At 54.6% G+C, this 26,198-nt stretch overlaps 10 protein-coding genes across 10 annotated transcripts; 5 read left to right on the top strand and 5 right to left on the bottom strand.

The window, feature by feature from the left end:
* Nucleotides 1–8: 8 nt before the first annotated feature.
* ybiU-3 (Uncharacterized protein) lies at nt 9–1,373 on the bottom strand (the record flags this gene model as incomplete). Its single annotated transcript, XM_032028557.1, has 2 exons — nt 9–254; nt 309–1,373. The coding sequence occupies 2 exons, from the start codon at nt 1,371–1,373 to the stop codon at nt 9–11; spliced, it is 1,311 nt and encodes a 436-aa protein (XP_031892053.1).
* A 487-nt stretch (nt 1,374–1,860) lies between these two features.
* Nucleotides 1,861–3,592, top strand: CGGC5_v008576 (Lactose permease; the record flags this gene model as incomplete). Its single annotated transcript, XM_032028556.2, has 5 exons — nt 1,861–1,956; nt 2,017–2,789; nt 2,843–3,048; nt 3,102–3,282; nt 3,334–3,592. 5 exons carry the CDS (start codon nt 1,861–1,863, stop codon nt 3,590–3,592), a joined length of 1,515 nt encoding a protein of 504 aa, XP_031892060.2.
* Nucleotides 3,593–3,650: 58 nt separating this feature from the next.
* CGGC5_v008575 (uncharacterized protein) lies at nt 3,651–4,973 on the bottom strand (the record flags this gene model as incomplete). The annotated part of the gene is made up of 1 exon (XM_032028555.1): nt 3,651–4,973. The coding sequence occupies one exon, from the start codon at nt 4,971–4,973 to the stop codon at nt 3,651–3,653; it is 1,323 nt and encodes a 440-aa protein (XP_031892062.1).
* A 1,649-nt stretch (nt 4,974–6,622) lies between these two features.
* CGGC5_v008574 (uncharacterized protein) lies at nt 6,623–8,293 on the top strand (the record flags this gene model as incomplete). The annotated part of the gene is made up of 2 exons (XM_032028554.1): nt 6,623–8,138; nt 8,193–8,293. 2 exons carry the CDS (start codon nt 6,623–6,625, stop codon nt 8,291–8,293), a joined length of 1,617 nt encoding a protein of 538 aa, XP_031892054.1.
* Nucleotides 8,294–8,500: 207 nt separating this feature from the next.
* Nucleotides 8,501–9,557, bottom strand: Cyp7a1 (Cholesterol 7-alpha-monooxygenase; the record flags this gene model as incomplete). The annotated part of the gene is made up of 3 exons (XM_032028553.2): nt 8,501–8,721; nt 8,772–9,232; nt 9,283–9,557. 3 exons carry the CDS (start codon nt 9,555–9,557, stop codon nt 8,501–8,503), a joined length of 957 nt encoding a protein of 318 aa, XP_031892057.2.
* Nucleotides 9,558–9,653: 96 nt separating this feature from the next.
* Nucleotides 9,654–10,292, bottom strand: CGGC5_v008572 (uncharacterized protein; the record flags this gene model as incomplete). The annotated part of the gene is made up of 1 exon (XM_032028552.1): nt 9,654–10,292. One exon carries the CDS (start codon nt 10,290–10,292, stop codon nt 9,654–9,656), a length of 639 nt encoding a protein of 212 aa, XP_031892056.1.
* Nucleotides 10,293–10,910: 618 nt separating this feature from the next.
* CGGC5_v008571 (uncharacterized protein) lies at nt 10,911–13,217 on the bottom strand (the record flags this gene model as incomplete). Its single annotated transcript, XM_066152034.1, has 5 exons — nt 10,911–11,331; nt 11,391–11,979; nt 12,267–12,469; nt 12,519–12,991; nt 13,200–13,217. 5 exons carry the CDS (start codon nt 13,215–13,217, stop codon nt 10,911–10,913), a joined length of 1,704 nt encoding a protein of 567 aa, XP_066008833.1.
* A 445-nt stretch (nt 13,218–13,662) lies between these two features.
* On the top strand, nt 13,663–14,852 carry CGGC5_v008570 (uncharacterized protein; the record flags this gene model as incomplete). The annotated part of the gene is made up of 3 exons (XM_032028550.1): nt 13,663–13,920; nt 13,985–14,761; nt 14,814–14,852. The coding sequence occupies 3 exons, from the start codon at nt 13,663–13,665 to the stop codon at nt 14,850–14,852; spliced, it is 1,074 nt and encodes a 357-aa protein (XP_031891747.1).
* Nucleotides 14,853–15,996: 1,144 nt separating this feature from the next.
* Nucleotides 15,997–18,017, top strand: qutD-17 (Quinate permease; the record flags this gene model as incomplete). Its single annotated transcript, XM_032028549.1, has 7 exons — nt 15,997–16,089; nt 16,148–16,224; nt 16,277–16,631; nt 16,684–17,247; nt 17,303–17,416; nt 17,476–17,484; nt 17,625–18,017. 7 exons carry the CDS (start codon nt 15,997–15,999, stop codon nt 18,015–18,017), a joined length of 1,605 nt encoding a protein of 534 aa, XP_031891749.1.
* A 4,570-nt stretch (nt 18,018–22,587) lies between these two features.
* TPS2 (Trehalose-phosphatase) lies at nt 22,588–25,849 on the top strand (the record flags this gene model as incomplete). Its single annotated transcript, XM_032028546.1, has 3 exons — nt 22,588–23,208; nt 23,310–25,248; nt 25,302–25,849. The coding sequence occupies 3 exons, from the start codon at nt 22,588–22,590 to the stop codon at nt 25,847–25,849; spliced, it is 3,108 nt and encodes a 1,035-aa protein (XP_031891723.1).
* Nucleotides 25,850–26,198: the final 349 nt, after the last annotated feature.

Raw genomic sequence — 26,198 nt, 5'->3', positions numbered from 1 at the left:
TTTCCAGCTCACAAATTGAACCCGAACGCTGTTTTCGCATATCCGTCAAACCCATCAAGTCCTACATATCCCTCAAGCGTTCTCTCATCCAGGACGTTCCCTTCGGCATAGTCCGGTGGCGGCCGACCCGCCCGAGTCTCTTCAAGCTGTCTCTTGACATATACCCTGTTATTAGGGGTCGATGGACATGCAGCTATGTATACAACGGATGCATTCTCCGTTCCATGATGCTCTGGGTCCACTGCATGGCACACCTGTGCAACCATAGTCAGCATTCAAATCGTTCGAGGTCTGAAATGGATACCTACATCAGTGTGCCACCAAACTGTATCTCCAGGCTCCATCCTAGGGATATGCACCAAGCATTCCTCGAGTCTCAGGTGCGGATGCGATGATCGACTCAAGCGCTGGCTCTCCGTCTTGAACGTTCCCGGGAACCAGCTTGTGGAATCATCCAGAGTCCACTTGCTCGCATCCATCACATCAGTAGGGTCTCTTGGAGGCTTGAAAAAGGGTCGAAGCATAACGTATGACACCACAGTTGCAACGTTCGGGTACACAAGAAGGGTCCCTTCGTTCGGCACCGCTCTTGTCAACGCTGTCCAACCCTGGAAAGAGCGGAACACGGAGGAATGCGCAATGCCAGGGTACAGCTCTTGGTCGGCGGCCTTCCGCAGGCCGAGGTCGTAACAGTCGTGCAACTCAGGCCTGCCGGAGAAGATGTTACCATACACCTCCCGATACGTCTTGTCCGCCCATCGGCAAAGACTGCCAGCGTCGATATGTGGGCCAAGGCCAAGGAAGTCTTGTCTTGGTGGTCTGTCTCTAATGCCGTCGTAGTAAACCAATGGATCAGGAGACGTCTCTTCGTCGTAGTTGTGCCAGAGTTCATTCAGCAAGCCCTGAACTCTCAGATGGTTTGGATACCCTCGGAGGGCGTTCTGGATAGGAGAGTCATACAACATCAGCATCGAAGGACTTTCCGCTGGCCACCCTTGGATCTTTCCTTTGTTGTTGGCAACATATTTCTTTAGATCAGTGTAGTGGTGAATCGCTTCCGACTTATCAATAAGTCCACGAATCACAAATGACCCAATTCGCTTGACTTCAGCCTGTTGCTCGCTCGTGAACCCCTTTTCCAAAAGGTCTGCAGCATCAAGAACAGGTATTATGCCGTGGCCCTTGCTGATGATCTCTTCAGTGACAGTTTCGAGGTTTTTGCACACAGCTAGCCAACTCTTTTTCAAAGAGTCAGCGCCGTAGTGAGCGATAATATACTTTTTGGCGTTCCCAAAGTCGGGGTCCTTCGACTCGGTCACCCCTTGTTCCGTATATTCGGCCCATGCGGGCCACTCTCGAATCTGACTGGGCATTTCGAACGGCAGTCAAAGAAATGGATGTGAAACGAGATGGTGCTAAGACAACTTGAGACGCAGGCAATTTGAGACTTAGCAGTTGCTTGCGACAAGACACCGTTAAATACCTTATCTTCTCTCTATGCAGATTTGCCGATCACATACCTTACCCACGCTCCGTCCTCCAACCGGCAGGCAACATGGAACCTCGCCCGAGTTCGGTCGAGTATTTAGACTCAATAACAACCCTGCAAATCCCCACGATACCACCCAAAACGGCCGCACTAAACATGCTGGGTCGGTGTGGTGGGCCTCTGATATGCTCACCCGAGCTCGCCCGAAGTCTGGGGACAGCCAATCAGGATCTAATAATCACAAATCAGATCTCCTCATGCTTAACAAGATATAAGGACTTGGAAGAAGTGACCCAAAAGTCTTTTGCAAGCTTGTTGTCGTTGACTGATTTGATATGAATCTCAAACGATTGGATCCAGCCACTCACGAAATGGGTTTCGAGCGTAAACATGTCTCGAAGCTGGTACCGGCCAACCTGAAGTTGCTGTCTCCGCTGTTGCTCGCGGTTGCCATCGTCAACTCTGCGGTAAGTACCCGGCTAAAACAATCACAACAATCGATTCTTGGGCTGACATATACTTGGTAGACACTTGGGTACGATGCGTCCGTCATGAATGGGCTACTCATCCTGCCGTCCTACACCGAATACTTTCACTTGACGACTGCAACTGAAGGCCTCAACAATGCGGCATCATGGATGGGCAGTATCGTGGGAGCTTTCTTGATGCAGCCGATTCCGGATTACTTTGGCCGCCGACGAGCCATTCTTGTTGCTTCGGTCATCACCGTTGTCGGCATCATCCTTCAAGCTGCAGCACAGAACATTGCCATGTTCGTCGTAGCTCGCATAATTGTCGGCATTGGGTCTGCAGTCAGCAACGGCGCAGCACCCACTCTTTTGGGCGAACTTCTTCCTCCGCACAAACGTGGTCGTATTTTGGGACTGTTCTTCTCCTGCTTCTACGTCGGAAGTCTTGCTTCGGCGATCGTGAACTACGGAAGCCAAAACATCGCCAGCACCTGGTCATGGCGCTTACCTTCGCTGTTGCAGTTCGTACCCAGCCTTCTCGCCGTCGTCCTGGTTCCCTTTGTTCCAGAATCTCCTCGGTGGCTCATTGCAAACAAGCGGGATGATGAGGCGTTGGAGGTGCTCATCATCATGCAAGGCAAGGGGGTCGAAGACATGCAACAGGGACGGGAGAACCTGCACGAGATACGAGCTATCATGAAGAAGGAAGAGGAAGAGTATCCTCGAAATCCTTGGAGAGAAATCTTCGCGACACCAGCCAACAGGAAAAGACTTGCCATCCTTTGCTCATTTGGTCCTATGGTCAATATGTTTGGCAACTTCATCATCTCGTATGCTGCACCACGGTGTTATTCCGGGTCCGTGGCCTCGCTAACTTTTGCAGATTTTACCTCACGAAGATCCTTGATCAGGCGGGTATCAAAGACACTGTCAAACAAACTCAGATCCAAGTCATTCTCAACTGTTGGTCTTTTGCGGTGGCTGTCTTTGGTAGCTTTATGCTTGACGTCCTCGGGCGGCGAATCCAGAGCTTCATTGGAATCGCAGGCATGTCTGCGACTCTCTACATTATCGGAGGTCTGATCAAAAGTGAGCCAGTCCAGTTTCCAGCCACATTTACATTGTTACTAACGTGACCCCAGAGTACGGCGAAAGTACCAACCAGTCAGGAATATATGGCACGATTGCTGTGATCTTCCTTTTTCAAGGCTTCTACGCCTTTTCCATCACGCCAATGACCAGCTTGTATCCTACCGAGGTTTCTCAATACAAGCTTCGCGCCACTGGTATCGCCATATTTCGCATGTTGGATGCTGGCTTCGGGTTCGTTGACTGCAACTATCTCTCCAAGTGTCTGTTGCTGACATAAAGCAGGCTGCTCGCATCATTTTGCATGGCTTATGCAATGGCAGACTTGGGCTGGAAATTCTATTTTATCAACGCTTCATGGAATTTGTTGTTTCTCGTCGTTGCCTACTTCATATTCGTTGAGACTAAGGGTCTCAAATTGGAAGAAATTGCAGCCAAGTTCGAGGGATCCCGCATTCTCGATGCCATTGCTGAGGATTCAGACTCTCAAGAGACCAGAGACGCCAAGGTCTTGGGGAGCATTGACACTAAAGCTATGGCATAGAGTTTTCTAGATCATCAAACGACATCCTAACGGTAATATTCTCAAGCATTTCCAAGTTTCACTTTTGCCTAAGGGCCGCCACTGCATCCATCTCTTCTTGGGTAGGTAGATTCACTACCATCAAGTAGAGGGCGTCCTGTTTCATCATCTTCTTCAACGGCCTGTTCTTCTTTCGCTCTCTTCTCCTTTCCCTTCTGGCCTGCCTTCCTACCTTGCGATCGATGCCCAACTCCTCGCGGCGGTCGTTACGCCTTTGCTGAATGCGGCCAATAGGCCCAACAACTTTCCCACCCGTTGCCATTGAGAGGAGTCCCCCACTACTTGACGAAGTGCTCGGGATGCTTTGCTGCAGTTGTGGGGCTTGCGGAATCTTGGAATCGGGGTGCTGGGCCTGGAAGTGGGAGGCAGCCCTGCGATCGAAATACGTGGACACGAACTGCCCGAATTCCTTGACTGCGTTCTGCTTTTTCCCCTCGTCTAGAGCATCCAGCTGCGGAAAAACAAGAGGTGCCGGTTCTGGGATCTCTACCTCGCTCTTTGTCGTCGTGGAGGCTGAGCGCACGGCGTTTTTCCACTTGCTCTGCCCATCTCTGTCATCGACAGCCTTTGCGATGTTGTGTTCGAGATCAATGTCCTCGATAAGTTCCGTGCTCGAAGGCTTGTACTTCACAATGAGACAAAACAGCCCGCGAGGCTTGAAGAATTTCTCATTCATGGTGTCGAGGTATCCGTTTTGCCTGTAGTTCACGTAGGTTCTGCGTGAAGTCTCGAGACTCGTGTGGATTGCGAAGGTGACAAGCATTGCGATTGGGCTGAAGCCCGAAACTGCCATGTGGGCGTGATCGGCAACCATCACCCCTGCGTTCAAGACATTGAACCAGGGGTTTAACTTGATGCTCTTTTCGAATCCGTCGAGAAACTCCAGCCACGCTGTCTGGTCGATGCCGCACTCATTAAGCACTGGCGCGTAGGCTCTCACGAAACCGCGGTGGCGGGCTTCTGGTCGACGCTGTGGGAGGATGACGGGCATGGGTAGTGCGTGAGTCTGCTGGCCCGTCTCGTAGGGCGGGGGTGGGTGCTGTTCAATGAACCGTCGCAGAAGCTCCTCAGGATCGGCATTATCGTCCGCTTGGTGAGATTGACCCGGCTGTTGACGCTGTTGAGCTTCGTCGAGCTCAATAGCCCAGTCCTCCTCATCGTCACTGGAAGACTCGTCTTCGAGTGCATCTTGGTGTTTTTGAATAGTAGACGCGTTCGATGAACCCCCGGCCTGTTCATTCCTCTCGCGGGCTTCTTTCCGTTCTTTTTGGTCCGCTCGATACTCCTTCGTAAAATCGACCGCTCCGCCAATAAGTTTTGAAATTGGTCCACGTCCGCTCATCGTGCTCTTGTTGGTGTAGTAATGCTTCACGGAGGCTTGTATGTATTTTGAAATGTATATATCTTGGCAATTCAAATGTAGCGCGGTGACAGGACGACGCAGTCTTTATGGCTCATCATCTCCTTTGTTTGCCCATTAGGCTGCCGCAATTTACTTAGACTTATTTGGGGGCTCATTTCGCCCGACAGGCCACGCCCAAGCTATGAAATCCACTGAAGCCACCGTCGTAGGGGCTATGATTTTGCGGGCAGTGGTTTGGTTGGGCTCACCCAAAAATTAGCGTAGGATTCCCCAATTCCAGCTGCAGTCAGCAGCCTCAGATGTGGCTGTACAGCCAAGAGTCGGAAATGATCTCCCCTTCAGCCCAGCTAAGCGCCAAAAGCTTGCATGGACCCGGCGTTCTGTATACAGACGATAAAGACGTGGAGTGAAACAACCAGTTGACAGACCTGTCGATGCGCCCGCATGACTGTTGGGGAAACAGTTGGTAAAAGGGACCTCTCAGCAGGCACAGCAAGGAAGACATGAGAGACAGCCCAAGCAGAGGCCCAAGGGGAGACAGAGACAGGACGGTCTTAGACCCATCACCTGCTATCGCCGTGTCATGGCCGTAGGCAACAGCAACAGGCAGTCTGCCAGTCCCACCATGCCACTTCAAACGTCAAACGCAGAGGTAACGAGGGTCATCCACATTGGATAGAGATGTGACATTGGGAAGTCCAGGAGAAAGTAAGTTAATGTGGTGAAAACAGGCCCATCATATGGCTCAAGCAGGAACGTCGTCATGTTGCTACCGTTGTCTTCTTCCGCGTCACTGAGCCATCTCCGATGCCCGCTTTGATGCAAAGAAGCAAATCAAAGACACTAGACGCGTCAGCCCCTGCAATTGGTTATTGCCAACGCAAGTAATTAACAGTCTAGGCCGGCCAAAGTCGTCCTCTTGACGTTTTGCCTCTAGATAGGGCAAGATCCGGCAGTGATCAATCGTCAGACAACGCCACACGACAAAGCCACCGTAATACCAACCGCCAACAAACCTGAAATTCTGGGGTAACGCAAACGTGTGGCGGGTGTTTGCGCTGAGCACACCCCAAATGACGACTGCCAATGGCCCGTCGCCTCACTGGTGGAGCGACCGTTTCCCTGTTTTCTCTGGCGAAGATCATCGGATCCGTGTGCCGGAGCCCAAGACAAGCTCCCGCTACCGCGGGAGCGGCTGGGGCTAGCCTCACGAGTCCCCGCAAATTCACGTCATGAATCCCTCCCTCGCCGTCATTGACGTACCTTCTTATTCCCGATGCTCGATGAGCTTCTAGCGACGATGTGATGCCTTAGCTGCTGGGCGGGAAGTTGAGGATTGTCCGCGAATGAGTGCCAGCAGTAACCCCACATGAGCTCATAGCAACACAATCGCAATCCCGCGAGACATGGACTGGTGACATTTTGTCTGGGCGGCAAGGCCGCAGCTTGGCCTGGACCAGCGTTGGAGCTCTGACATCACAACGAACATCCGCTCGCGATGGACGAACACCTGGACTCGACGATGAGTATTTGATGCCCAGGATCCCGCAGCCAAAGCTAAGATTCCTGGAAATTGTAACAGCAAACTCAAAGACATATAACAACTTCAACTACTATAATCAGCAATCATGGGTATCGGACAGAAGATCAAGGATGCGCTGCATCATGACAGCCCCCCAAAGTCTTCCACATACGAGAACGACAAGCCTCCCGGGAGCTTTCCCTCCGAGACCACAAACCCCAAGCACACAAACTTGACAGACGGCCGTGATTACACCACGACCGGCAACACAACCGGCACCACTGGTACTTCGGGCCTGACCGGAAAGGACACTACCACCACCACCGGCACCGGACGTCACAGCCCAACCAGCAACCTGACGGGCAACACCCACGGCGGAGCTACCGGCGACATCACCGGCAAGACCCACCGCACTACCGACTCCGGCATCGATGTTGGTCATGGTCACAACCGCACCGGTGAGCAAGACACGCAGAACCCGTACTGGGGCTCCATGGGCCGTGAGAGCCATGGTGTGATCGGTAGCGCGGATTCTTCTGGCCTGACCGGCTCTAACGCTCGTGCAGGCTACAATGATCCCGCCGGCACCCACGGCCCTCACGGCAACCGTGCCGAGAACCTCGCCGACCCCCGTGTCGACTCCGACCGCGACCACCGCGGCGCTCCTGGTACCGGTCTGACCGGATCTAACGTTCACAACTCCAACGTCCGCACCGGCTACGACGATCCTTCCGGAACTCATGGACCCCACAACACCCGCACCGGCAACCTGGCCGATCCCCGTGTTGACTCTGACCGTGACCACCGTGGTGCGCCTGGCACTGGTCTCACTGGTACCACCCATGGTGCCACCCATGGTACCCACGGTACTCACGGTACCTCTGGCCTGAGCAACTCCAATGTTCGCACCGGTTACGACGATCCCGAGGGAACTCACGGCCCTCACTCTGGCCGCGTTGCCAACGCTGTTGACCCTCGCGTCGACTCCGACCGTGATCACCGTGGAGCTCCCTACGGCGCCAACAAGGATCTCCCTCTCCGTCCCAACGAGCAGTACGGCGCCAACGATCGCCTTAGAGGCCAGGGTCCCGAAGCTGTTGGCGGTGGCGTCTACAACCCCAACGTTCCTGCTGGTCACCACGATCCCACCTCCAACGTGGACCGCTCTATTGAGGGTTCTCACTTCACTCACACCGGCCACGCCGGCAACGCGGGTCCTGGCGCCCGGACCCAGCACGCAACGCATACCAACCCTTCCCTCATCGGGGCTCACAGCAACGACCCCTACGACACTAGGATGAGAGACAGAGATATGGGCTATGAGCGCTCTGGTCATGGTATTGCCGGCGGTGTTGCTGGAGCTGGCCTTGGTGCTGCTGCCACCGAGGCTTCTCGCAGACACCACCACGATGACATCCGCGAATCTGGCTACGGCGCCAACACCACCCGCAGCGGCGTTGACGACTACTCTCGCACTTCCGGATCCGGACTCACTGGCCACGAGCCTGGTGTTCCTAGAACCAGCATGCTGGACCCTTACAACGAGTCTCCTACCACTCACGGAGTTGGTGCTGATAAGGGCATCGTCGGTGGACGCAATGGTTCTCCCCCATTCAACCAAGGTTCGCTTCAATCTTCTATTCCCTCCGGTATGGGTCCTGACCATTACGGCCCAGGCCACGAAGGTGCCAAGGTCATGCACACGTGCTCTCACTGCGGCAACGACAATGATATCAGCCGCTACTTCAAGAAGGATGCCGTGTACCGCATGAACTAATGAGAGAGTTTGGGTTTATGAATAGCGTGTTTTGTATACCATCATGTACTTCTAGTTGGTCATAATGAGCATGACATAATGGAACCAGTCCACATTGGATTTAACAATGAGCGTTATGATCCGAGCAACTTCTCAACTATGCGCTGTTCAGGCTGACATGTAATCAAGAACGAGCTGTGCATCTATACGACTCGAGTCTTGCAGAGCCTATTGGGTCCTTCTCCAGCGCACCTTCATGTCTCTATCGGGTGACACGGCACCTGACCCAATTGCCGACTTTTCGTCTTCCGCTGGCCGATCCGAACTAACACCATCAAAAGTCACCCATTCGATAAACTCAACCTCAAATCTGGAGATGATCATAGCAGCGACTAGCATGATCTCTTGCTTTGCGAAGAACCGACCAGGGCACATTGAGACGCCGCCCCCTATGTCCTGTGTTAGTCCTCGCCGAACTAATATGGGTAGTGAGGTTTACCGTATGGAAAGTAGTCGCTTGGCCTGCCAGCCATGGAGAATTCCATCACCGTTTTGATATGCCCAAGCTCATCCTCCTTATCAACATATTTGATATGTCTTTCTGCCCAGAAACTCGATGCTGGATGACCCTCTACTCCCCACACTGACTCATCTTGCAAGCCAATTTGTGTCGGGGCTTGGACCAGAGATCCCTTCGGTAGAACGTATCCATCCCATTCGAGTGGTTCCATAACCTCTCTGGTCACATTGATCGATACATGCAGACGAATAGTCTCTGCGTAGACGGACTGGAGCAAAGGCAGGGCCAAAAGCTTCGTAACATCAATCGCAGGCTTCGACGTAACAGGGTCAGGAACAATGGCTCCTTGCACTTCCTCTTTCACTGCCCTCCACAGAGACGGGTTCTTCGCGAGCTCCATCATTACCCAAGCCGTCTGGGGGATGCTGTTGACGTTGAATCTGGTTATAGTCAGCACGGGATGTAGACTTCGCACACACGTGTTGCTTACCCAGATTGAATACCTAGATGCTGCGCAGCACGAGACCTCATAGAAAACTTCTTGTCCTTCCAGAACTTGGCATGTTCTCTCTGAAGTCTGGATCCGAATGTCGGTTCCCAGTCGGCCTCCGCTTCCATTCCATCCCAATCGAAAGTATCCCATGCGTCCTGTAAGAATGTCTCCATCATATCTAATGCCTTTTTCTGCGCTTTTCTGGGTCCAGGATTCATCCATGTCGGCAACCCGTACATCAGTTTCATTGCTACCTTGTCGTACTCCCACATAGCGTCTACGAATTCAGGGTATTTGTCAATAAGCCGCCTGCCCGCCAGGGTCATGACAGCAGCCTCAGTCATGTCCTTCTTCAAGAACTGGAAGAGTCACACTTCTTTCCACTCATTCAGCGGCTGGGTTTCTAATTTTTCTCCAAAGAAGGCCGTGAAGTTCTGCGCCAGTTTCGCTGTCGGCTCAGCACGCGACAGGTGCTCCGTGAAGATATGATGCATGCCGCTCCATATCCTTTGGTCCTCTGGAGTATCCTCGGTCCCGGGAGCGGGGATCTTCAAACGGCCTGTCTTGTCGCTGGCCCATCGTTTAGCATCTTGTTGGTCAACTCCATGAACCTTTTCTGTGACCATGAGAACGAACTTGTCCGAGCTGAGTTGAGTGCTGCCAGCGCTGTTCCGGAAGAGCCTTTGGACATTTTGAGAGCCAGAAACCAGATACATTGGGACTGGACCTAGGTTGAACTTGACAATGTTGCTCTTCTTTAGGGCCTCTGCGGCTCTCTTGAGGAACCCGTGGTTGTCAGTCAGGTATTGATACGTGTTAGAAACATAGGGTATGCGCTCTGGTAAAGAAGGAGGCTCAGCTGCTTTCTTTCGGAATATCCTACTGACAAACAGGATGCTGATTAAGGGCAGTATCAGCCAGCTGAGATGGAGGATCGTGGTGCTCGAGTAGAACACGTGTGGCAGGCCCGCTGGTGACCTGACTTCCGATGCGTTACCGTCATCCATTTGAAAGTATTACGATTGAAGTTGAGATCCGATTAGAACTTTTCCATTAAGGAGAAATGGCAAGAAAGAAAGAAAAGGGGATGAGATCCGTCACATGCAGTGTGTCTCACAACCACGGCATGCCCCATTGGCGCCTTGCGCCCACCAAGCTACCCTGACGGGTATGGAGAAATTCACACCACATTCCCCAAACCCAACTAGATTGCATTGTGCATATCTTGCCATTTCGGCTGATGATTGTTGATATTGGTGATGAACTTCACGTGCATACGCTTGCTTCGTATGACAATCTGCATCGTCCAAGTCTTTCCGACGAAGAGGTGTTTTTCCTTTGGTCCATCGAGATGGGCCTCTTTCCACTGACCGCTGATATCAGATCCAAAAAGTGCTGTTTTCAACCCTGGTCCGCGAAAGTCTACCAAAGGTCCTCAAAGACAGCAAAGATTTTGATGATAGTTGTTCCTTTTCAGGTGCGAGGTGACCAATCACGACCATTGAATACCATGCAGGATGTATGAACTTGATCAGCTTGGAAATCGTAACAGGCTAAGTGCTGACATGCCCTTGGGCGCCACCTTCCCCAACCAGGCATCACTCGCAGCCGCTTACACAGAAATATCAAAAGATTGGCTGATCCCAAGGGAAAGCAGCCGGCATAGAGAAAAGCCCTTCAACAGACTCGATCCAGTCTAAAGGCTGTAGTCCAATCTCGTCGAACGAAGGCAGATGGTTCGAGTCCGCGTCGCCGACTTCATTTGAATAAGTCGGCACAGCGTTGACTTCTTGGAGCTCGTCTGAATGGGCATTGCTACCGGAATTCCGCTTCCTTGTTGCATCTGCAGATGAATCCGACCGATGGAACCAGAGACCGTTGAGTAGCTTGGCGTATTTTGCGGCGATGTGATCTGCGTCAGTGGCTGCGATCTCGAGTACTCCGATGAATCGTCGCATCAGGTTTGCTGTCTGGGCATGTTTTCCTGATGAGACGGCACCAGATGCGTGTGCTTTATAAAGGAATACAGACGAATGTATTTCATATCTGATTGGAGTTGTCAGAGACATTTTCAGGCCCCCGGCAAGCATGGGACCGACACTCACAGGTAGAACCGAGCGGGCATGAACCGCAGATATTTCTCGGCATCAATATCTTCAATGGCAATCCTCAATAGAGCTTCGGCAGCGTCTACAGCCTCATAAACATGACGAGCATCGGGACTAGCCATAGCTGAGTGCGGGAAGCATGCCGACTTTGTGACTTCTTGCGTGCCGGATGCCGATGCCCGATAGAGAACAGCTTGAAAGGCGAAGGCATTGACATAAAGACGAAGATACTTCTCCATCATCTTGAGACATGACTTCAGATGCTGGGAGCATTTGAGTCCGTTCCAAACGAGATCCCACGCGACAATGGCGCGGCTTGCATCATCGATGTACTTGGTGTAATCACCCCGGGTCATGAGTTCTCCGGTACGTTGTTTTGATGCAAAGAGAATATCGTGGGCGTTCCCGAACAAAGTTGTCAACTCAACCTGTGCCTGTAGCAGAGACGCAAAATCTTCCCCTGAGGTGTACCGTGGTTGTAAGGATGGGAAGTCGTCAGCTGTGAATCGCGCAGATAGAGCCGGTCCTCTGCTCCAGAAGGCTTGGCCCATACGGATAGAGATCTGGCGGTCCGACAGGTATGTAACTTGGATCAAGATCAGTATAAGACACTCTGGAGATCTTCGAGCCGAGGGAGCTGTAACTAACATGTCCATGCCAGCCGTCTTCTCAACATTGCTGGGTCAGCTTCTTTGTCTGCCCTGAAAGAGGAATCTTCAAGCCGCAGCAAATACGCAAGCCTGACGGCGAGCCCTAATATCGACCATGCTGCACCTTCTCCCCCGTCATCGTTTTGTCCCAGTGTAAGCGGTGTCCATTCTCCTAGGATCAGGAGCCCCTCCACACACCCTACGCTGCGTATTGTGGACATACCAAGAACGACATCGAGGATAAGGCGTCGCATGTGCTGCCATATTGACTGATGTAGCTCGGTCAGGTCGGACTGATCTCTTGAAGCTACTACTAGAGCGGCTGTGAGAAGGAACGATTCGTGCTTGATGGTATCGGAGAGGAACTGTGGCATGAGCAGATTGGCTGGAACAATCGGGAAGAATGGATGATAGTCATCGGCATAACTTGCTTCTGTGAGCGATTCAGTCTCTTGTAATTGGACTGTAGACTTACTGTCTTATGAGATTTTGGAGGGTGACTAGGTCCAAAGCGCCCTCCTTGACGGGAGGGTATTCTTCAACCGCTTGGTGCGCCGTAAGCTGATTTTCGGGCGATGCTAAAGACGAGAGCTGATCAGTCCGGGCTTGCTGTCCCGGAGACAGAATCGAGTCTAAGATAGAAGATGCGTTTCCAGGTGTTGATTTGTTGAGTCCGCCATCCCCTAGTTCATCATCTTCCCCATCCTCAGCCGCCCGGGCAAGGATCAGCAGGGCATCAGAGGGATTCTGAAGGGACCGATGCAGTCGCTGTTCTCGAGGCTTTGGCGTCTCTACGATTGTTTCTGGGACAAAAGATGCTACGGAAACCACCGAGGGCGCCGTAGCAACGTCACTATCGCGTCTTTGCCTCTTGTTGCCTCGGTACTGGGAGTAGTCGCCGCCACGTCGCGATCCAGCTAGGGAGCAGTCGACTCCTTCGCGGACACACTTTGCGCACGGCGGTCGTCCTCGTTCGCCAATACTGTCTCTGTAACGCTAGTTAACAACCGAAATATTCGGTAGAACGCCTTGTGAATCGCAACCAGAGAGATATCATCCTTGCTGGAGAAATCGATCGGCCGGAAGGCGGAGGGACCCACAAATCACATCGCGTCTTGCGCGCGCGACACCTAACGCATGCTCGGTATTGTCTTACACCGGTCGCTTTGGTCATGTTCAAGGTTCCGGTCCGGGGAAAATACGGGGTGGTGAGCGTGAGAACCTGGGGCCGCTCGTACGACCGATGCGGGGTCTGGGGACGGTTATAGATGGCCGAGCGCCGGCTATAGACGACTAAAGACGGCGGGGTCGACGCGGGGTACGGCAGCAGACGGCCGAGGATGTTCGACCTCGCTGTTGAACAGTAAGGCTTTATGGGAAGAACGTCACTGGGCAGAATGGGTTCGTTCGGTTTAACATCTTCAAGACTTGTGGCAATAAGTTCTTGGTTTGCTGCATCAGAAAAGCCGAACGAGGCCGTATAAAGCGAGACGGTAATCAGCCACGGCCATCCGTATTGTTCAACTCGTAATTGCGTTTCTAACAGAATTCCATCACATTAGAAAGCAAAAGAATTCGCATTTCATTCCATCTCCTTTATACATCCCTAAGTAAGCATCATGGCGCCCGGAGTGCTCCAGTCCGAAGCCCCAGCTTCACTGCCAACGCAGAATGTCAAACAGCTTGACCACCGTGAAGCGTACGACCCTAACAACGACATCTACGGCAACTACTTCCCGGCCGATCCTAAGACCCTGAGTCTAGAGTCCAACTTTGGGCCCATGGATCCCGCTTCGATTGGATACCTCCAGCCTACCCACCGCGATACCCCCCTCAACGTGATGCGGGAGCGCTTCGAGCGCGATGGATATCTGCTCGTATGTCCTTTGACAGCAATTGGAGTTTGAATACCTGGAATATTTCTGACATATGGAACAACAGATAAAGGATCTTCTTCCCTACGAGCCAGTTCTGAAGTGCCGTCGCGAATACTTCTCGCACATGAGCCCCAGCGGTCTCCTCCGTCCCGGCACCGACCCCGTCGAAGGCACATTCTCCGGCAAAGACACCAAAAAATACCTTCCTCCCGGTAATCTTCGCCGTCTGTTTGGCCTCAAAGATGATCCGGAGAGCGATAAGTACGCCGAGCTCATGGTTTCAGCGCACGAGGCCGACTTTTACGTCAACTTTTGCAAGTTCCCCGAGCTGCGCCAGTTCGTCAGCCGTTTCACCGACTGGCAGTCTCCCCATATGCTTCAACGCACCATGCTTCGAGCCTTTGTTCCCGACAGCGAGCTCACACCAGTCCACTTCGACCAAATGTATCTCCGCGCCGGTCCTCCAACCAGTCTGACCGCTTGGGTACCCATCGGGCCGGTGTCGCTCGAGGGCGGCGGTTTGATGTACCTCGAGGGATCCACTGACATTGGCATGAAGACCGAGGACGACTTTGCAAAGAACGCGCATAACCTGACTGACGAGGAGCGTGTCAGCGCGTTTAACAAGAACATGAATGACGGCGGCTTTCTCAGCCGAGACACAGTGACATACGGAAAGGAGACTCAAAGGAAATGGTTGATCGCGGAATACGAGGTCGGCGACGTCATCTTCCACAACCCGTACATGGTCCACGCCAGCTGCAAAAATAAAGACCCCGACGCGAGAATCCGTTTGGCTACGGATCTCCGATTCGTCGACCCCGAGAAGCCGTATGATAGAGTAGGTGACACAACCCCTATATTCAAACCAAGTGGGCTAACCAATATCACAGCGGTGGATGAAAGTTTACAAGCCCCTTGACGGGCTGTAAAGGACGACTTGGAAAGGGTTTTAGCGGTGTTCTATGGAGATTGTAATATTAGAAGACTGTTGGCATGTACCTATGTAAAGTAAAATGATGGTACAAAACAGAATGAAGGAGGTAACCTTTCCACCATGTTCCAAAAGTGCATGAGACTATTGGAGAGCCCATGAAGCTTCTGCCTTACCTTAGCTACTGCCTAGATGTGTTTTCATCCGCCGAGACATAGATAGAATGATCAGGCTGTCTTGAATATTGAAATACAGAACTCGTGTACCAAGCAGATGGTACGATACCCTCCAACAGGGGCCTTGAAACGTATCAGACTACGCTCTCGTTCCAAGCTGGTGCGATATCTCTGTAGTTCTCGGTTCTTTCACGAAATGCTCCAACTACCAAACCTCGGCCGATCTGCGATACAGGTGACCCCGAAGACTCGCCCATATTCATCCCGCCAAGTCAGCTTGGCATCAACGTCACTGGTGATGGAGAGCAGACAGTTCCGAACGCTAACAAGACCCGACAGATTGGTAATCTCCATGATGAAAGAACGAATCCAGAGCATCTCATTTGTGGGAAAACCAAACACCGCGAGCCTCAAGCACGGCAGATGCCAGGATAGTGACATGGAAGCATGCGACTTCAGCAACGCGGTGCTACAACATTACACATAACACTCCATACCCAGGGGTGACAAGCGAGAGCTGCCGTCAACGCGGACGCCAAGTAACACCCATCCTCCAGTCCGCGTGCGATACGCCACCATCCATCTATAGCCGACGCTAAATCACCCCAAGAGTCCAACCAATGTCTGACTCGGTATCCTCATGCCGACAGGTCTCCGACTTGCCTGTCGTCCCCCATACCCCGGATTTGGGGTTGTGGGGTGGACGGGCTGGGGTAGCTTGCGGGGTGCAGGGGAGACGCCGGTTCTGATCGAGCCCCGAGGCCTGTGACTTGGCCGGCCGTCTATTACCGTTAGAGGAGTTGATGATAAGGATGAAGAGATATGTCGGCTCTTCGATTTACCTATTTAGTCTATCCGGATGTCAAAACCATTGGGTTTCATCAGCATCGAGGTTGTCTTTCCCAAACTCGACAGGTTGCCTTTTTTCGAATCCGATTTCGTCGAGCTTTTGACCCAGTAGTTGCGATGGGCTTGTTGCAGAAGATTGTTCGCAATGAGGCGACCAAGTCGGACCCTCCCGAGATCTACAATGCCCGAGTTGTGCTCATCAGTCTGGTGGTAGGTTGCTCTGAGCGCCATGGACACAGAATAGCACCGGGAATAACAACTTTGACAGGCCTGCGGCGGAGCATTGCTCTTTGGTATGGACATGGGCATCATCGGGGGCGTCTTGACGATGGACTCATTCAAGAAGTGAGTTACCATACCTTCAGGTGGCAAGACTGTTAACGAAGTTTCCGTGCAGGGAATACGGACTCATGGACCAACCGAAAGCTGTCCTCGCCAGTCTGGAGGGAAACGTTGTGTCAGTCATCCAAGCTGGTGCCTTCGCCGGGGCCTTGCTCTCCATGTGGCTGGCCAACCGAGTAGGCCGTCGATTCTCCCTTATCATCGCCTCGATCCTGGTCTTTATTGGTGTTGCGTTGCAGGCAGCTGCTAGCGGACACATCGAGGCCATGTACGTTGGTCGGCTCGTTGCTGGTGTGGCCATTGGTATCGCGTCTTCAGTCAACCCGCTTTACGTCTCGGAGAATGCGCCTCGTGGTATTAGAGGTCTCCTCACGGGCCTTTACCAGCTGAGCATTGTGACCGGTCTGACGGTACGCTACGTCAACCCCATCTCGCTCTTCACATGCTAATAAGATCGGGCAGCTCGCATTCTGGATCAACTACGGCTCCCTACTCCACATCAAAGGCCACAGCCAGTATATCATCCCCCTCTCCCTACAAGCCTTTCCCGCTGTCATCCTCCTCGTGGGCATGCTCCTCGCAAACGAGTCACCCCGCTTCCTCGCCCAACGCCACCCCGACAAAGCTCTTGCCGTCCTCGCCAAGCTGCGCAACCTGCCCGCGGACCACCCCTACATCGTGCAAGAGATGGATGGCATCTCGAGACAACTGGAGGAGGAGCGCGCCCTGGCGGTGAACGCGTCGTCGTTCTCGCTGCTGAGGGAGGCTTTCACGATCAAGTCGTACCGCAGGAGAAGCCTTCTCTGCATCACGCTGATGATGTGGTCCAACCTTACCGGGACGAATGCCATGACGTACTACAGCCCGCGGATCTTCGCCAGCGTTGGGTTGTCCGGGTCGGCTTCTGGGCTTTTTGCAACGGGCGTGTACGGTATTGTCAAGATGGTCTCGTGCGCCATCTTCATTGTCTTTGTGACGGATACTCTTGGAAGAAGGAAAAGTCTGCTGTGGACGGGAATCGTTCAGGTGAGTTCATCGTGAGACTTTGAAGAGATGGAGTGGCTGACGTTCTTTGCTTAAGGGCTTGGCGCTGTTCTATGTTGGGTTCTACATCCGCTTCGATCCCCCGGTGACAGGGGAATCTGTGAGCGCGCCGGGATACGTTGCACTCGTTGCTATCTACATCTTTGCAGCAGTAAGTGATGACCACCATGCAATGTGCTTATCGTAGTTGACGTGCTGACAATCTTCTAGGTTTATCAAGTAAGTCACACCTCACTTCAGTCGTCTCCTACTCTCAACGTCGCGATGAGAACTTTCAACCTTTGAGTGGTTCAAATTACACGCTGCTTCTCTTCTCAAGACCACTTTCTTCAGTCATAACAGGTACTGACCATCAGCAGTTCGGCTGGGGACCCGTCGTCTGGACCTACTCCTCCGAGATCCCTCCCGCCCGCCTCCGGGCGCTGATGATGGGCATGGCCACGGCGAGCCAGTGGCTCTTCAACTTCGTCGTAGCGAAAGCGACCCCGAGCATGTTTGCCACTCTGGGGACCAATGGATTCGGCACGTACTTCGTCTACGGCACCTTCTGCTTCATCATGGTGGTCTTTGCGTTCTTCTTCGTCCCCGAGACGGCTGGTGTTGCGCTGGAGCAGATGGACGAGCTGTTCGAGAAGGACTCGCTCAGGGACAAGCTGTTGTTTAGAAAGGGGCCGCGGCTGAGCTCGAGAGAAGATGCGGCGGATGAGGGTGTGCTTGACAAGAAGAATGCTGAGCACGTGGAAGTGGCGTAGGCATAGGGAGACACAGCAATCAATGTTGTTCGACGATTCGATAGATGAAAACTGAAGTCCCTGTTGAATGAGACTTTGCATCGCATGGGAATGCTTCCCACACGTGCTTTCCCTGATATTGGTGACCGAGCTTACACCGAGAGAGAATTGCTTGCCAAAAAACCCTCCTAGACGTATGTGCAATCAATTTGGTCAGTTCATATGCAACGCAGTCAACGGCTGTCTCGAAGCCGCGCAATCTAGATGACTTGCGCCAACGATTCGCTGTGGCCTAGATAGGCATGTTTCGAAACAATACACATGGGCCAGATTCGCGAGGAAACCAAAGTCCAGATGGGGGCTCTGCATCCGCGTTGACTCGCAGCCATCACACGTCCTTTGTCCGCTTTGTTCCGCCGTGGTGGCTTGCGTCGTCGGCGCGACGAGCCGAGAAGAACTCAATTGCGCCCAGAGAAAGCCAGATGGCAAAGTTGAAAGCTGACATGCGCAAATATGCACGCGAATCCGGCCGCAGCCCAATGGCGGGAGCGGCAGCGCGAGCGCATGGGGGGAGAAAACGTGGCCGTCTTGCCTGGTGCAGCGCAAGTCGCACCGTCGGGCAGCAGCCACTGAAGACGCGGGATTGGCGCCATGTGCTTCAGCGGACGGCGGGGGATTCGTCCATTGTGCGTCTGGGAGATTGGGCCATCGAGATCAGACGAGGTGCATTTTCACGTCGGGCGATGTAGGGGAGGAAATACGGAAAGTGCAATGTAGGCGAAAATGGCTCAGTTGGAAGGGCAGGCCGTTCAGGCTGATGTGATGGTGGTGGTGGTAGTTGGGCTGCGTGGATGAAGGGCAGGGAACGGCCGAGATGGTACCTTTTGGCATAGCGGCGTCGTTGACGGAGGCGCTGAAGACGGGCATGCGGTGATGGGCTGATGAGATTTGCTGGGCGAAGATGATGCTGCTGCTGCCAAGGTTCGACGCAGGGGATAGACACGGCTCAGTGATTGAGGTTGTATGTACGACTAACTGATAATATGCAGGGCATCACGTAAGTGTCCTTGTCCGCAGGTACACACGCATGAGAAGAATATGGTTCGGGTCACCGATTCTCGTCGATTAAGTATCGGTTTGATGAGGCATGACAACTGCGACAAGCCAGTGAGAGGTCGAGCCGATGACGATGTGGTGGTCGGGATGTAATTAGATGAGGGGAATATCTCGTTGTTGGTACGTCAACGTTTGGCATGGAACAGACACCAAGAACGGGACCGCAAAGTTCAGTGAAGAGTTGGCGATTGCGTTCTCGATCCCGATGGGATGGACGGACAACACCGCTGCCAGCGTAGGTTGGAGACGCGGGGGACAATACAAGGTTCACGCCATCGTCCAGCATGTCTCAACGGTGTAGCTTATCGAACGAAGCCGCAGAACGATATCGTCGGATCACGGACGGTGCAGGTGAGCGGGCAAAGAGCAATCCATGGCCGAGGTTACAGCGCCGTACATGGAGTTGCATCCTGGGCTGTCCCTTCGTTCAGGGTGCGCGTTGCAGCGGTGTTGGTCGAGAACCACGCCGGCCTAGTCTGTCTGCGTCGTCTCATGCATGGAATGAGAATGAGAAAAGGGCCAGTCACCACCAGCCAGAGTCAAATAAACAGCGGCCAAGTCACCTCCAGTCAGCCGGTCAATGTTAAAAAGAGCGGTGGAACCCATCCGCAATCCTCGCTCTGATCCCCCAGGTTGGAGAGAAGAGATCTTGGGTTCCCATTCTTTTCTGGACTGATCTTTTGGCTTTCCCCGTGGGCATCACTTGATCTGGTCGCACCCGACGTGGCCTGACAGCGATAGACGTGACCGGGAAAAGCATTCGTTCTTACGAGTTTACGAGCGAAGCAGCTTGCGCAGTCGTATTGCAGCAGACGACACCAACAGGCCCCTTTTGGAGGGACCACTAATTAGGACCGTTGTTCGCGCTCACCGTCTTTTCAGCGCGGCGACATCGACGATAGGCCGACGGACAGCGCCACGAACGACGGCCGATCCAGGAGGGTTGCGAGAGCCTCACTCTTACTCATCCAACTGCTCTATCGCTACCGCTGGTATCTTGAGAGGTTGCCCAGAGCAGTGGACCATCGACTTCCGAGAAATAATAACAAAAAGGGGGAGGAAATTACCTCGAATTACGTCAGGTGGGTCTGAGTTTTCCCTCTGGTTGATTGTTTCTGCGTCAAGTTTGCGGCTCTTTTGTTTTCTTGAACGAATGCCGTCGGGGATGGCCGGTCTTTCGTTTCTGCATGGCTCCTCTTCACTCTTAGAGGTAGAACCAGAGGCAGAGAGACGCAGACCATCAGACGGTGGCGGTAATGGCTTCAGTTTGGCGGACACCTTCCGCTCAGCTCACCACCGCGGCCAACGCAGCCAACACAGCCAACACGGCACATGTGAGTTGAGTAGTCTTACTTGGCTTGGCTTGTGGCCGTCTCGGCTCGCTTTTGGGGCAAGTGCATCCGGTGTGTTGTGCGTTCTAGACGCTGTTAGTGAAAGCCTGCCGCCGGTCCCAATGGTTCAACCACTCGGCTGGGAGCGCAAAGGGGATTACGAAGACTTCACTATTTGTCTCTTTGGGTATCCCGTCCGTCCCCCTGGTTTTTGCTTTACGTACTCAGTCACCAGCATCTCCCCCCTCGGCTGTCCCCTGTTTTCTGGAGAAGATGCAGAATGATGCGGGTTGAGAAAAAGCACGCACAGCAGAGAGCTCTCGGCCATTTTTGAGAGATTTTGGCATTTTTTTTTTTCTCTTCTGCTGTTTGGTTGCATCACAAAGACATCATCGGGGCACACAGACAACGGCAAGCAGAGGCATCAACCCGGCAGCATGTCGCTCAGCGGTGCAGCACGCAGGACCGGTGCTCTACCTCCGGCGCAGCAGTCCAGGAACAGCGCGGTCTGAGGTCCAGCTTCGACCCAGCTTGGACAGCCAGCGAACAGGGGGCGCCCCCAAGACGAGCCAATCCGGGTGCTGTGAATTCGTCCCGTCCGAACCAGGGGGGAGCCCTTTTGGGGTGCTTCTGCCAAGTTTTGGGCGAGTAGCTCGACGAGTGGGCAGTACTGCGTCATATGTATCGCCACATGCAAAAGCAGGAGGCCAGATACACCGAGAATACCTCCCGAGCGCGGACCAGCTACCTCGACGATACTCATGCCACCACTTCTCGCGCGTTCCAGCAGCTTCCCCTCCACACCACCACCGAAATAGCAGTGGTCTGGTCTGGTCTGGCCTGGCTGCCGCTGTCAGTCTGCTGTGCCGCCGTCAGTGCCCTGAAGCTGGAGGCGTGCTGGGTCGAGCATCGTGGCTGTCTAGCTGTGGTACAGAGTGTCGGTCTGTCGACAGCCATCTCCGAGACACGGAGCTAGAGAGGAGAGGGGTAGAGACGAAGGAAGTAGTCGGAATTGGGGAAGACAACTCGAGGAAAGAGAATCTGTCCTCTTTCCAACCTCTCTTCGACATCTCCAGATCGAAAGACAGAAAGACAAAAGACGACAGACAGACGACAGACAGCAGCAGCAGACGATATCCCTGAGGTGCGGTGTACAAGCAACTACCAAGCAATACACCACCGCGACGGCAGCCAATCACCAAGCTCGTCCCACGCAGCTGTGGACTCGCTGGGCTTGTCAGTCCCTCTTCTGGGTCTCTGGAGTTCTGGCCCGGGCCAGGATTGGGGGCATTGGGGGTCAGGATAGGAGCAATTCGTCCTGAAGAAGAGGGGGGCCAGGTTGCAAAGTACCCTGCGGCCGGGGATACGGGGCGAGATACATTCACGAGATAATCAGCATCGACATCAGCATCGTGTCACGGCTCGGCGACGCGCGCAGCAGGATCAGGATCAGAGACGGACAGACCTTTCGAGAGTCCGCAGTCTCTCTCTCTCTCTCTCTCTCTGTTGTTCTCTTGCTTGTTCTGTCAACAGCAGCAGAACAAGACAGAAACAGAAACACAAAAGCAACAGCAGAAGAACAGCAAAAACATTACCCCCCGACTGTTGTCTGTTTCTTCACCCCTGGCGCCAACCCCCCCCCCCCCCCGTCTCCCACATCGCTCACCGTCACCGTTGTCGCCTGGACTGCCTATTCCGATACGGCTTCAGGTCCAGGTCCAGGTCCCCGGACTCTGTCTTGTCTCTCTGCTCACCGTCTGTCTGTGTCTCTGTCAAGAGTCGGGGCGTGTGCAGCTGGTTCGCTCGGCTCGGCTGCTGCAGTTGTCGTGTGTTTTCTGTTGAACCTCGAGAACATCCATTTCATTTTACCCCGGCTTCTCCCATTTTCAGTCTGTTGGTTGTGCACCTTGATCAACAACGCAAGTTGGTGTGCACGGGGATAGCTTCACTCCATCGTCGTTGATCTTTGTTTTCTCTACCTTGCCTTACATCTCTTCTTACCTTACCATCATCTCTGTCTACAACTGTATCCCCTCTTATTACTCTTCCCTGCAACCTGTTTAATCTGCTGCCCGGTTCCTCGACTGGCCGCTAAGCCCAAACCATTCGCATCCGCACCCGCACCGCACCCACTGAACTGAATCATGAGCAGCCAAAACCAAAAGCCAGAAGCTGGCTCATCGACAAACTCGCCCGCAGTGGGCGACCAGCAGCTGCGGCACACGCTCAACAGCCTGAACCCAGCGCCCGTCAACCCCGCCAACCCGGTGCTGCGCAGCATCGCCCTTTCCGACGCCGTGACGCCGGGGATTCACCAGCACACCTACACCTACCGCGACTCCCCCGAAGAAGGCTCCTCCCGCGCCGCCTCGCCCTCGTATTTTTCCATTTCTTCCACCTCCCACCACAACACCAACACTCACACCAACAACACCACCAACGACGACGACACTCACGCCGGCGACAACAGCAACACCAGCAACAGCCATCGCGGTGGCAGCAGCAGCAAGGTCGCCTTTGCTCCCTCCTCCTCCACACCCCTCCCGGCCACGACGCCCTTCATCGCCGGCCACAACCTCCCGACGGCGCCAGGCACCGCCATCGGCAAAGACATCCTCAAGCGCATGACGCTCGCCGCCATGGGCCGCCGTGAGTCGCTGTCGCAGATTCGCGCCTCCAACCCCGACCTGCAGCTGAGCGGCAACATCATCTCGGCCACCTTCAACATTCCCCATTCTCTCAAGTACCGCAAGGGCTCCGACTGGGTAAGACTACACTCCTCTCCCTTGGTGTGCTGCTTGCTGCCTTCGTCAATTGACAATGTGTGTGCGAATAACCCCGCTGACATCATCACCACCACCAACAGGAATTGAAGCCTCGCCGCGGCCAGTCCGCCCTCTTCGACTCCTTTGCTTACCTCTCCTCCGACGAGACCCCCTGGAACCACACCGTCGTCGCCTGGACCGGCGAGATCGACACCCCCCAAGATGTCCTCTCTCCGCCCGGCACGCCCCCGGCCACGACCGTCCACTTCTCGAGCCTGAATACCCTCTCCGCTCCCGTCCCGATCGATGGCGACGCCCGCCTGCCGACCCCTCCCCCGACCGAGGGCCTCTGGCTGCCCAAGGAGGACCAGGTCCGCCTCGAGAACCAGCTCGCCCACAACCGCACCATCAAGACCGTCCCCGTCTGGCTGTGCGACGACAACGAGCAGCAGGACGACGGCCTCCTGCTCAAGGACCAGAGCCGCTGGCGCCGCTACGCCGAGCACGACCTCTACACCCTCTTCCACTACAAGCAGCACGAGCCCACCGACGGCCGCAAGGAGCGCCTCCAGTGGGCCGACTACTACCGCATGAACCAAAAGTTCGCAAACAGCATCATCGAGCTCTACAAGCCCGGCGACGTCGTCGTCGTCCACGACTACTACCTCATGCTGCTTCCCAGCATGCTGCGCCAGCGCGTCCCCAACATGTACATCTCCTTCTTCCTCCACTCGCCCTTCCCCAGCTCCGAGTTCCTGAGATGCCTGCCGCGCCGTAAGGAGGTGCTCGAGGGCGTCCTGGGCTCCAACCTCGTCGGCTTCCAGTCCTACAGCTACTCCCGCCACTTCTCCAGCTGCTGCACCCGCGTCCTGGGCTTCCCCTCGGACAGCGGCGGCGTCGACGCCTACGGAGCTCGCGTCCAGGTTGGTGTTTTCCCCATCGGCATCAACGCAGACAAGTGCGAAATGTACGCCTGGACCGACGCCGTCACCGAAAAGTACAACGCCCTGAAGAAGCTGTACGAGGGAAAGAAGATCATCGTCGGCAGGGATCGTCTTGACAGTGTCCGCGGTGTTGCCCAGAAGCTGCAGGCGTTCGAGCGCTTCCTCGAGATGTACCCCGAGTGGCGCGAGAAGGTGGTGCTCATCCAGGTCACCTCGCCCACGAGCATCGAGGAGGAGAAGGAGGACCCCGAGAACCGCATCGCCACGCGCGTCAACGAGCTCGTCATGCGCATTAACGGCATGTATGGCAGTCTGGGCTTCTCCCCCGTCCAGCACTACCCCCAGTACCTCAGCCAGGACGAGTACTTTGCCCTCCTGCGCGCTGCCGATATTGGCCTCATCACCTCCGTCCGCGACGGCATGAACACGACCAGCATGGAGTACGTCATTTGCCAGCGCGAAGGCCACGGCCCCCTCATCCTCTCCGAGTTCAGCGGTACCGCCGGCAGCCTCAAGGATGCCATCCACATCAACCCCTGGGACCTCAGCGGCGTCGGCATCGAGATCAACAACGCCCTGACCATGACGCCCGAGAAGCGCATGGCCATGCAGGCCAGCCTCTACAACCACGTCACCACCAAGAACGTCCAGAGCTGGATCGACCACTTCATCCGCAAGCACGTCCACGTCCTGGGCACCCAGAAGAACGTTGTCGCCACCCCTCTCCTCGACCGCGCCCTGATGCTCAAGACCTACCGCGAAGCCGGCAAGCGCCTCTTCATGTTCGACTACGACGGCACCCTCACCCCGATCGTCCGCGAGCCCAGCGCCGCCGTGCCCTCCGAGCGCGTCCTCCAGACCCTCAAGGCCTTGACCAGCGACGAGCGCAACGCCGTCTGGATCATCTCCGGCCGCGACCAGGAGTTCCTCTCTCAGCACCTCGGTCACATTGCTGGCCTGGGCTTCAGCGCCGAGCACGGCAGCTTCATGAAGAACCCCGGTTCCGACGAGTGGATCAACCTGGCCGACGAGTTCGACATGGGCTGGCAGTCCGAGGTCATGGCCGTGTTCCAGTCCTACACGGACAGAGTTCCTGGTAAGTCATTCGAAAACTCGAGCGAAAACGCGCCAGATTGCTAACCTACCCAGGCTCTTTCATCGAGCGCAAGCGCTGCGCCCTCACCTGGCACTACCGACTGGCAGACCCGGAGCAGGGCCTGCACATGTCACGAGAGTGCCACAAGGAGCTCGAGTCGACGGTGGGACAGAAGTGGGACGTCGAGGTCATGGCCGGCAAGGCCAACTTGGAGGTCAGACCGACCTTCATCAACAAGGGCGAGATAGCGAAGCGCCTTGTGCACACATACAACTCCGCCCCTGCGACGGACAAGCACCCCGGCCGGGTCGAGTTCGTCCTCTGCCTGGGCGACGACTTCACCGACGAGGACATGTTCCGGGCGCTCAACGGCCTGTCGGGCAACGAGGTCGAAAACGAGCACGTCTTCACCGTTACGGTCGGCGCGAGCACTAAGGTTACGCTCGCGAGATGGCATCTCCTCGAGCCCGAGGACGTGGTCGAGTGCGTGGCGCTGCTCGCCGGCGTCGGCCTCGGCGGCGAGGCTCACGAGCACTTTGGTCAGGTGAACCTCGCGGCCCTGAGCACGGTTGAGGGACACATTCCCGAGTCGGAGAAGTGACTGAAGCGAAGCATGCTGTAAATGGGATGGGAGTCATGCAGCCGGGAGTATGGATAGAGGGCATCTTTTTGATTTTTTTTTACCAGACGGTGTTTTTTGTGTTTTGATATCGGCAGCCGATGGACGGCAGACATCGAGCAGGGAGAGGCAGGCAGTGTGCAGTTTAGTCGACACACACACGAGGCATGATGCATGATGGGTTAACCAGCATCGGAGCGGGATGGCCCGACAGATACAGTGGCCAAGATGCATATAGACTTTTTATTTATTTTATCGTTCCCTCATTGTCACGAACCCGGCTTATAGTGACATTGACGCCCATGCCTTTCACGTGTTTCCCGCTGATACA

Source organism: Colletotrichum fructicola, assembly GCF_000319635.2.
Source record: "Colletotrichum fructicola Nara gc5 chromosome Unknown KSG_Nara_v1_contig04, whole genome shotgun sequence".
In the NCBI taxonomy this organism is placed as follows: domain Eukaryota; kingdom Fungi; phylum Ascomycota; class Sordariomycetes; order Glomerellales; family Glomerellaceae; genus Colletotrichum; species Colletotrichum fructicola.
The sequence above is the reverse complement of the archived record's forward strand: the minus strand, read 5'-3'. Positions and strand labels throughout refer to the sequence as shown.